This window comes from Aristolochia californica, unplaced genomic scaffold (assembly GCF_029961685.1).
Source record: "Aristolochia californica isolate CCGP_79_NKW_82.1479 unplaced genomic scaffold, dmAriCali1.0.hap1 SCAF_8, whole genome shotgun sequence".
Lineage (NCBI taxonomy): Eukaryota > Viridiplantae > Streptophyta > Magnoliopsida > Piperales > Aristolochiaceae > Aristolochia > Aristolochia californica.
In genome coordinates, this window is record NW_027182279.1 from 1,568,736 (window position 1) to 1,579,527 (window position 10,792).

The 10,792-nt window shown below is 39.3% G+C and overlaps 2 protein-coding genes across 4 annotated transcripts; one reads left to right on the plus strand and one right to left on the minus strand.

The window, feature by feature from the left end:
• Positions 1 to 127: 127 nt before the first annotated feature.
• LOC137939392 (pentatricopeptide repeat-containing protein At2g17525, mitochondrial) lies at positions 128 to 2,208 on the plus strand. Its single transcript, XM_068784660.1, has 2 exons — positions 128 to 254; positions 432 to 2,208. The coding sequence occupies exon 2, from the start codon at positions 576 to 578 to the stop codon at positions 2,157 to 2,159; it is 1,584 nt and encodes a 527-aa protein (XP_068640761.1). The 5' UTR covers positions 128 to 254; positions 432 to 575; the 3' UTR covers positions 2,160 to 2,208.
• Positions 2,209 to 5,763: 3,555 nt separating this feature from the next.
• On the minus strand, positions 5,764 to 9,772 carry LOC137938817 (U-box domain-containing protein 44-like). 3 transcript variants are annotated; one of them, XM_068783863.1, is made up of 5 exons: positions 9,473 to 9,772; positions 8,964 to 9,064; positions 8,241 to 8,813; positions 7,852 to 8,161; positions 5,764 to 7,585 (listed from the first exon to the last, which is right to left on the minus strand). In XM_068783863.1, exons 3-5 carry the CDS (start codon positions 8,793 to 8,795, stop codon positions 6,009 to 6,011), a joined length of 2,442 nt encoding a protein of 813 aa, XP_068639964.1. In that variant the 5' UTR covers positions 8,796 to 8,813; positions 8,964 to 9,064; positions 9,473 to 9,772; the 3' UTR covers positions 5,764 to 6,008. The 3 variants fall into 3 exon arrangements, with proteins under 3 accessions (XP_068639964.1, XP_068639966.1, XP_068639965.1); XM_068783865.1 differs by lacking the exon at positions 8,964 to 9,064 and having other exon boundaries at positions 9,509 to 9,772; XM_068783864.1 differs by lacking the exon at positions 8,964 to 9,064.
• Between the last annotated feature and the right edge of the window lie 1,020 nt (positions 9,773 to 10,792).

Sequence of the window (10,792 nt, forward strand, 5' to 3'; positions counted from 1 at the left end):
AGAAAAGACCATGAGGAGAAGAAAAGAAGAAGAGGAAGAAAAGAAAAAGAAGAAGAAAAATTAGCGGGAGAAGTCGTTAAAGCAACAGGTGGGGCCGCGTTGACCGAGGATGATCTAAACCATTTATTTTGTGGGCCGAGCTGAAGAACCCAAAATTCGAGAAAATTGACGACCCGCCGCGTTCACAGGGGCTTCATTGTCTTAACTTCTGTTTTCCTCTGATTATTACATGTCCTGCGGCTCCGGCGCACTGGGTAAGATTAAATAAGTAAATATTTTAGGAAATTGATCATGCCATGCACAGGTTCTGCAGTTCTTCTTCTATATACCAGAGTGTCAAATTGCTATTTGGACTTCGATCACCTTTGCGGTGTTTTACGTTTTCTGCGCTTCCAACTCATGGAGATATTACCCATCTCATCCTTCAACAGAAATCTGCAGCCGAAGCGCTCAAAACATTTAGATGGGCATCCGGGATTCCCGATTTTCGACACAATCAATCCACCTACAAGGCAGTGATACAGAAGCTTTGTGTTTTTCGTCAGTTTCAGACTGTAGATAATCTTCTCGAGGAAATGCCAAGCACAGTGGGTTCACTGCCCGATGAATCCATATTTCTCACAATTGTCAGAGGCTATGGTCACGCAGGAAAGGTGAAGAAAGCTATTGGGGTGCTTGATTCTGTTTGTCAGTTTGGGAAGAAGCCATCGCTAAAACTATTTAATTCAATTCTTGATGTTTTGGTGAGGGAAGATATTGATTTGGCAAAGGATTTCTTCCGGGAACAGATGATTGGTAGTGGGTTTGAAGGAGATGATTACACCTTTGGGATTCTAATGAAGGGTCTTTGCTCAACTAATCGGGTCGGTGATGGTTTCAAACTGCTTAGTTCAATGAAATCACGAGGTTTGAAGCCGAATACTGTGATTTATAATACTTTGATTCATTCACTTTGCAGGCTTTCTAAAGTTGGGAGAGCGAGGAGCTTGATGCGTGAGATGGTGGAACCAAATGATGTCACTTTCAATATCATGATATCTGCCTATTGCAAAGAAGGAAATATAGTGCTAGCACTTGTTATGTTGGAGAAGTGCTTTAAGCTTGGTTTTGTTCCTGACATTATTACTGTCACTAAAGTAATAGATGCTCTCTGTTGTGAAGGTCGGGTGATGGAAGCTGTTGATTTAATGGAAACAGTGGAAAAGAAGAAGGGGTCTGTGGCAGATGTTGTTGCTTATAATTCTCTGGTTAAGGGGTTTTGTGTGTCAGGAAAAGTTAAAGCTGGAGTAAGGTTATTGAAGGAGATGGAAAGGAAGGGCTGTCTTCCTAATCTGAATACATATGTTCTTTTGATCAATGGCTTTTGTGAATTAGGTGATTTAGACTCAGCTCTTGATCTTTTTCGTGAAATGGGTACCGTTGGGATCGGTTATGACTTTATCACATATGATACATTGATCAAAGGTTTGTGCTCAGGAGGAAGGATTGCCCATGGGTTTAAGCTTTTGAGCATGATGGAGGAGAATACAGGGGGATTTATTGGTCACATTGGTCCTTACAACAGTATTCTTTATGGATTATATAGAGAAAACAAATGGCATGAAGCGCACATGTTTCTCAATGAGATGGAAAAGTATTTCCCTAGAACTGTTTATAGGAGCTTTAGAATATTTGGCTTGTGCAAGGAAGGTAAGTTTGAAGAAGCGATGGAGGTATATGATGAAATGATGAATCAAGGGGATTCTCCTAGTGCTCTTGTCTATGCTTGTATGATCAAAGGGTTATGCGAAAAAGGAGAGGTTTGTGAAGCATTTGAACTATTGAACGAGATGGTGGTGAAGGCCTATTTTCCAATTAAGTTGACCTTCAATTCTCTAATAGCCGCATTTTGCAAGATAGGAGAAGTAGGGGGTGCTTCAACACTCCTGGAGGAGATGAATAGAAGAGGCTGCACACCTGATGAGGACAGTTACAGTCCTTTGATTGATGCTTTTTGTAGGAGAGGAAATTTCCAAAGGGCTTCTGCGCTTCTAGTGCAACTTGTAGAAATGGGAATTGTTCCTAGTCATACTATGTGGAACTCTTTACTTCTAAGCTTAAGGCAGGGCCAGAACTCCTTTCATCTGTTTAACATGTTTGACTGGATATATGAGAACTGAAGGGTGACCACAAATTGTCTCATTCTTATGTACTCTGATGAACCTTATTATTAAGTATACTAATTAACTAGTCATTCTAGCACAGCAGATACAAAGATTCATGATTTTTAGATAACATGTTCTGCTACAGGCCCCCACACTGATGGCCTACCCTAGGAGGTTTGTTATTCTAGTTTTTGATTCAGAGACATAAACATTGCCTTTGATGGAGTGAAGCATATATAATATTTCAATGTTTTTATGCATAATACGTAACCAAAAAATTATGCATAATATATTTATTGTCAAACATTGATATACTTAAGAGCTTTTCTGTGTTTTTTTTTATATTTATTTTTTGTCTAATTTATGAATAGGACCTCTTTAAATGCTATAGTTATAAATACAACCATCTAGATACCATCTTTTTTTATACTGACAAATTCCAATTACAACCAATTGTATATGTTCAACTGGATTTGAGGAGCATAGAGACGTTGTCAGAGAACAACTATAAGAGCAGATGTGAACAATAAAAACTGTCATCTTCATCACTGCATGTACAATAAAAAAATTATTTTTATTATATATTCTTTACCTGATTCCTAGCTAACTTTTGCAGTCTGTTCATCATAATGCCTACAAAGAAGATCCTTTCAAAACCATCATAGTTGAAGCAACTGTACTATTGGCATTTATAACACCTGTTTGGTGACACATAATATGAGCAGAATTTGTACTCAATTCTCCTACTTGCCAACCTGATACTTATGTCCTCTCCTTGAACTCATCTCTGCTTTACCCTCTGCAAATTGATCAATGTTGTCATAATCTGTAGTGATTCAACAGTCATTAGATAACAGAAACCGTCATGATTCTTTTTCGAGTTCTGATATGGCTCCCAGCATTTGAAACGGCTATCTATTTGTGTTAAAAAGCTGGACAACTTATGAGATCTTGGATGGGAAAGAGGGACGGTTGTATCAGAAACTGAATATCTTGAAATTGGCAATTTGTTTCTCCTGACTGAGTCTCAGTAGGTTTTCTAGTTATAACTCTATCTATTTTGAGTGAGAAGGGTAATGTAACATCTTATTTGTTTATTATCATTCAAAGTATTGTGTTCTTTCTGATTAAGGCCCACTGTGTACTGTAACAAAGGAGCCAAGAAACAGGAACAAAAATAAAATATTTGCAGTCATTTGTACTAAGATCCAAAGAATTGTCTGATCAACAAAGCAGCACCTTGTTGACTATATTTTCTTGGTATTTTTCAGTAGCAGAAAGAAAAAGCAGAGTTTGCTACTTGCTGGTCTGTCATGAGTTCTGATCCTTTTAAATTCTGGAAAAAGATGTAGTTAGGTATAAGTCTTTTAAAGATCTTGAGCCATCTTGCTACAGGAACCAAGTCAAAGGGTTTTATCCTTCTTCAGATTTAAATTTAGAGGTTATACAGCTGAAACTTTTAGGTCCACTGCTATCTTAACTACTACTGTAGCAACAGTTCTTTCGTTCCAGCTACTGAACCAAATTCATTAAGGGAGATTTCGACTGTAAAAGTTGATGGAAATTAGACTTTTGAACATTCTTCACTTATTTGAACACTAAGCAAACAGTATCTGCCAATGAACTGCATTAGCATGAAAGTGGACATAACACACCACTCAACAATGGTGAGAATTCCCTGATTATGTTTCATTCCCAAATGACGGTTCCAAGTTTTTATGAACTTTAAGAGAAGACCTTTTTTTTAGAAAGGGGAAGATTTCATTAAGGTCGAAGGCCAAGCCAACAAAGCACATTAGGAGGGGTTGTCATACACAATGAGAGATAGTAGACCAACCCCTCCTTAACAAACTTGTATGTCAGACAGTTAGCAGATCTTTTCACATGAAACCAAAGACAATTACAATTAGAAACAAGATTGAGAATCTCTTCTAGAGCAGTCCAATGTCTCCTAAGGGTTTCTTCAATTTTTGGCACCAGTGAATCATTGAAAACTTGCCCTTAACATCCAGTGGCTGAGGAAAGGATTTGCGATATAACTTGAGGCCATGACGGATTGCTGCACTTTAGCAGATATTGAGTCCGTGATGCCCAACATCCCTGCAACAAGAAAGAAGAATAGCCCCCTCATGATTCTTGAAGATTCCCCCTATTCCAGCAGCTCAGGGTTTCCTTTAAAGCAATCATCAAAATTAAGTTTGTTTCTCCGAGTCTTCGGGGCTTCCCATTCGACCAGGTTAGGCTACTTGGCCTAGATGAATTGGGTATCAGCTTCCAGCTGTCTTTGAACTCCCTAAGGCTGTGTTTGGAACATAGAAAATGGAGAGAAAAGGAAATGAAGAGAAAAGAAAGAGAAAGAAAAGAAAAGAAAATGAAGTAGGTTTCTTTTCTCTTATTTGGATGCCTATGGAAAATGAAAGAGAAATATAGTTTCTCTTGTTTGGATACATGCGGCAAATGGAAAAGAAAAGAAAACTAGTAATATTTTAAAATTTTGAAGATTAAATTTTCTCTCAAGTTTCTATTTCTTTTATTTTCACCCCAAATTCCATCATTTTATGAAAGAAATTTTGTTAACTAAGAGAGAAAATGATTTTCACTTTTTTTTTTTTTTTTTCTCTCAATGATTCTCTGTTGCCAAACAACAGAAAATAACTTTTTCTCCCTTTTTGTTTTTTCTTTTCTGTGAGTTCCAAACAGATCCTAATTGAGCAAGCCCAACTTTGGGGATCTGGTTGCCCCTTATTTGAGTGATGAACAACTAAAAAAGGTTTCTGGTAAGCAACGATGCAGGTTAATTCTATTAAAAAAGGAGTTGCAGAGAACGCGAGTGACACTCCAGCGGAGCAAAAGATGATTGATAGTTTCATTCCCCAGGCCACAAAGGATGCACAAGTGCCTGGTAGGTGAGACAACCCTTCTAGCAAGCTGATCAAAAGTGAGAATTTTGCCGCATACGGCAATCCATGTAAAGAATTTAACTTTGGCTATTCCTTCAAGTGTCTATGCCATGGATGCGGGTGTGGAGGGCTATTATTACATTGCAGGTTCTGGCTACCTCATAACAACTAAAGCTGGAGGGTAGGGAATGAAGAACAGATGAGGATGGGATTCCTCCCGCCCCTTCCATAGGAAGCGCTTTTGAATTCTTTCGAGCTAGCAGTGATATTTGCAGGGTAGTGAATGAAGAACAGATGAGGATGGGATTCCAGCCATGACCCAGTTTAGAAGAATTATGGCAGGAAGGTTAACGAATATCGTCCCACACTCTAACCTAACAGCCATGAGTGACAGAGCAAAGGTATATTAGTAAATTTTAAGTAATATTTTTTTTTTAAAGAAATAGAAACACATCTGCACTTGCTACTAAATTTCCTTGATCTCAATGAACCGTTTTGGTATCCCCATTATGTTCTTTTTAATGCAGCTTTGTAAGCTGCAGCTCCATCAAGACAACTTTGAAAGGAGTCCTAGAAGTATTGAAACCTTGATCTATTTTGAAAATAAGGGATACTATATCCTCTTTTGGAAGTGGTAGGAAGACCTCATTCAGTACAAAACCATAAATTAATCTGTGATTCAATATAGAATACAAACAATGCAAAATGGGACGATTAACTAGACCTGAATGCACAAAAACCTACAAAATGGAAAAAACTCAATAAACTGTCAACTACAATTAAACAAAGAAATTTCTCCCAAAAAAACAGACAGAACATTACATCAGAATGCACAGGCGTGGCACATATACACTCAATCTTCCACATAAAAATCAAAGCCTATTTGGCCCCCAGAAGATAGATTAAGAACAAAGAAGAAAAACTTGCTTCTATCAATCGTGTCCGTGCTGCTGTTTTTTTTTCCCTAAGCCATCTTCGCAAAAATGCCTGAGAAGTTTGGCATCTTGTTAACATGCTTTAGTGCAAGCTCTGCAGTCTGTCTGGTCCGATAGTCGGCATTTCTGAAGGCATCAACAAGTGCAGTGGCTACGTTCTGATAGCCAGAAAGCTCAGTTGCTATATCTTCTCTCCTGAGAATCCTTTCTGAGGCCCACACAGCACGTTGCCTGAGAGATTCAGTTCGATTCTCAAGCAAGACATCGATAATTGGTTTAATCCCCTGTACTTCATCCAATACCAACACCCCTTGCTCTATGTCTACTCCATCATCTAACAAAGTACACAGAGCTGCAAGAGCTGCCTCAACCACCTTCTCATTTCTGTGATCCAAACATGCCACTAACTTCCCTACTGTCTTTCCTTCCAATAGACAAAAAGACTCTCGAGAAGAACAAAATCCAAGGTGGACACGACAGACTCCTGTGATTGTTTGGCGTTGGCTCAGACACGGGAAGACTGAGCAGCAAAATCCTGGTTCAGGAGCCTCAGGTACCTGGGTCAAATGTTTAGACTCTTGTGAGAGGTTCTCTAGCGCTAACGCTGAGACCATTTGAACATCGTCAAGGCCATTTGATAGGAGCAGGTCAGTGAATAGAGCGGCAAGGTCATGTTCACGAGCTAGTGAGACTGCTCTTTGCTCATCTGCCAAAACATAGGTGAGTCTTGCCAGTACGCGGACAAGCCCTTCTAGATATGGAGTGACAAATCGGCTGCCTCGGATCTCACCTCTCCTTATTCTGACCACCCTAGAGATGACCAACTCAAAAGCCCCTTCATCTAGAAGCCTTGCAGTGAGACTTGAATCCCTCTCTGGGAGGTCAGCCAATAATCCGACAGCTGCTGCTTGCTCTTCTGTAATTCCATCATTCTCTGATATGACTTTGATGAGGCTAGTAAGCTGGCCAGCAGTTTCACGTAAGGAGTCCGCAAGCTCTTGGCCCATGTGAGGAGAAAGGTTATTCAGAAGTTTAATCGAGGCAACACGTAGTTCTGTCTGTGGTGCCTCAATGAATTGAATCAAGCTGATAATAGCACCTGAGCTTCTAATAGCAGAAACCACATTTAAGACAGTTATGGATGAACTTGTGAGGCCCACAAGAACCTGAAGAAGCTTGCATCCAATGGCAGGACCCGTGTTGCTAATCAGATGGAGTAGGTTGTGAACTATATCTTCAGAGACCAGTGTCTGTCTGTTGGGCCCAACGAAGATGGAGGAAAAGTCTGATCCTGAGTTTACTAAATTGGCTAAAACTGTTGCAGAAATCTCTTTCAGCCTCATGGGAAGCTGGTTCACACCAACTGTGAAGAGGACCTTAATAAGGGGTGGTAGGATTCCAGCTTCAATTAGTACCCCTGCACTGGCTTCGCTCGATGAGATCTGGTTAAGAGCATTAAGAGCAGCTTCTCTGGCCTGTGTGGCCCCGCTTATCATAACATCAACCAACACATAGCCCACCCTTCTGGCGACAAAAACCTTTATATCATTACTAAGAACCAGCTCACCGATGAATGAAGCCATAGCCAATTTGTTTTCAGGTGGACCTGCATGCATCCCAAGACAAGTAGACTTATTCCAAAAAAGGAAGACTTATTTCAAAACTTTCTTAAGTAGATACGTGTGGAGAAATTAAGCATTTTTATTTTTTTTGGAGTGGAATTGGGTATGCCTTTTCAATTTTTAGTATTTTACCAAACCTCCCGGAGTTAGTTTGGAGGAGAAATTAAGCATTACAACATCAGCAGTGGTAATTATTTACTTCTGATTTTTAAAATGAGTGTGCACCTAACATATTAGGACAGAAGGGTACCTTCAAGAAAAGTTGTAAGGAGAGGCTGCAGTCTACCATTCTCAGCCATTTGTCGGACATTTTTTTCACACTTCTCAAGATTTTCAAGTGTTTGTTCAGCTTTTTCAACAGTCAAGACATCTTCTGATTTGCTGCTGGTCATACCAACTAAAATGAGAATTGCCCCATTAACATCACCGATCTTCCTGCACAAAGATTCAGATTTTGAAAGCTCACAGAGCAAAGAAACAGCCTCTTTCCTCTCTTGAGACAGCTCATGCGATAAAAATTTAACAATGGTGCGCACAGTGGTAGGGTCACCCATTGCTTCCTATAGAAAGAGCAGAAAAGGTCAGCAAAGTCTGTATGAGTATTTGCCTACATATATAAACAGGGACAGCATGAAAAACCTTATTGTCAGCATCATCTTCAGCCACAGTACGAAGGGTTTCTAGAGCTTCAGTGCGCACTTTCCTGCTGCTGCTCTTCAACATGTCCACAACCAATGGTATTAACTCTGCATTACAAACAACATGCTTGTTGGAGCGGCTTTTGTGACAAATATGTTGGATGTATTTTAATGCCCAGAGAACACTTTTTTCTGAACTGGCCACAGATAGAGATCTACTAGCCATATCAAGCAGGGCAGACTCATTTCTGGCTTTCCACTCTTCAACTGTATTTCTTAAGCCAATGCTAGGGTTCAGTTCGATGCTTCTTAATTCCTTCAGAGTCAACGGGCAGATAGGCTTCCTCCCACTCTCCTTGCATTCCTTGAACCACTTTTCAATTGCTTCTCTCTCGAAAGTTTGACCATTTTCCAAGGTGACAGGGTCACGCATTAATTGTTTTGTGAGAGGGCAAAGAAAGGCATCATAGATTGGCTCGATATGTGTTCTTTCGAGCTGGTAGCTCTCATCTGACTGGCTACCAAGGTCTATACTTCCTCCCCAGCTTTCTGACATATCTGCTAGGAACCCCTACTGCAAAAAGGCAATTCAAGTTAAGGTCCCTTCCATGGTTCATACCATTTCATCCTAGATCGAAAGTTTTCTCATTACAGAAATTGGCAAATTAATGAATTAGAATTGGCCTTTTCAATCTTTACTTCTCATTTTTAAAAGAGAGTCAACCTTTTCAATTGATGTCTAAAACAGAAATTGTCTGGATATCATCTCCTTCTGTTTATCATAGGTAAAGAACAGCCTTTTCTCCAGTAACCTAAATGTCATCGCTACATCAAAAGAAACTTTTCTGTGAACGGAATGCAAAACAATCAATTCTTCGCCTTTCTTCATGTTTGCACAGAAGAAAAGCACAGAGTAGTACCATTCAAACATACACTAATCAGTAATTGCTATTTTGTCGACCAGCAGTAAACTAGTGGATATATCATGCCATTCAAATTACTTAAACTAAATCAGCCGACACAAATTCAGTACTACAAAGAGAAAAATTTAGCAACTGAAATTCCAACAACAAGCAGAAAATTCAAATTAAGAAAAAGGCATTTTCACGAAACCAGTTTCTATGTTTAACCAAAAAGGAACTCATTTATTTCATCCTAATTAACACAAATGGTAACGGAAACCTCCCCATCCAGCAACCACCACTCAGGGGAAATCTAAATTCTAAACTCTACCTCGAAAGGCGGAGCTGAGAAAACCCAGTACCCTACCGTCTTCAATTCTCCAGTCAGTTTAGGGAAATCCCAATTCGTTCACAATTATCAAACACCCCATGACTTGCCTTTGGGTGCCCGTAGAAAGAACCAGTCAACCGACCCCATAAAAGCGCCAATTTCCAATCCGTACGCAATGATTCGCTATCCGGGGAGGGCAGACAGGACGAGGGGAAAAAGAGAGTAAAGAAGGAAAACAAACTATGAAGCGAGTAAGAGTCAAGAAAGAGGATTTTGACTCTTGAAGGCATAGTCGTCGTCGTTTTTGTCCACAGGAGTAGAGAGCGAGAGAGACGGCAGGCCCCTGTGAGTTGCTCAAGTGAGTGACGTTAGAGAGAGAAAGTTGGCGCGAGATGCCGAGCAGTAGCCAAAGGGACAAACGGGCTTCCAGGCCCAACTTTGTTTATTGCTATTAGGCCACTCCAACAAACATGTGGGCCCAGTTGGACGTAGGGCCCATACAAAGAGATGGACACATTAAAATCAAAAGTCTAGAACATGTGCAAATGAGGCGTGACCACATTCAGACCGTATCAAAGAAGTACATCGCAGCATTTGTCGATTTGTCTTCTCCTTAGAAGAAATTGTGCACAAGACACCTATTTGATATGCTTGTGAGGTAACCCTAATTTTTAAGTGTGCATGCTACCTTGTAGTAATGGTGCACTTTGTAAAGATTGTAATGTGGACATGCAACCTGCTTTTACTCCTACTTTCTTTCATGAACCAGTTTTGCTTTTTGCTTTCCATTCAAAGTTCTCTATTACTTAACCAAGAGCTTGCTAATCATAGTTTGTTGTGAAGATGAAATGATTCAAATTTGTTTGGTTGATAAAGTTCTTGCTCTGATTAGCACGAGTCAATTTAGACCGACAAGAGTGGTTCTAAGACTTTTCGATAATTTTTCGGGGTTTAGAAACCCCATTCATTCTATTTTTTTTTTAAAGTTATTTTTGGAAACTCATTTGGTACTAGTAAACCATGTTTGTGTATTGCTGCCTCCGAAAATTTGTAGTTCAATCTTGATATAAAGCATTAAAATCACATATATCATATTATTTGTTTAAAATTTATTTTGATAATAATAATAATAATAATAATAATAATAATAACAACTACAACAACAACAATAATGATAACAACAAAACCTAGAGAGCCAGGGTTTCTAGTAGAACAAATAAAACCATTGAACCATGTAATTCACATGAAAGAAAGGGCAGTTTAATTAATTGTTTTAAACTATGTTAAGCACATCAGAAATTTTATCCAACTAAAAAATAT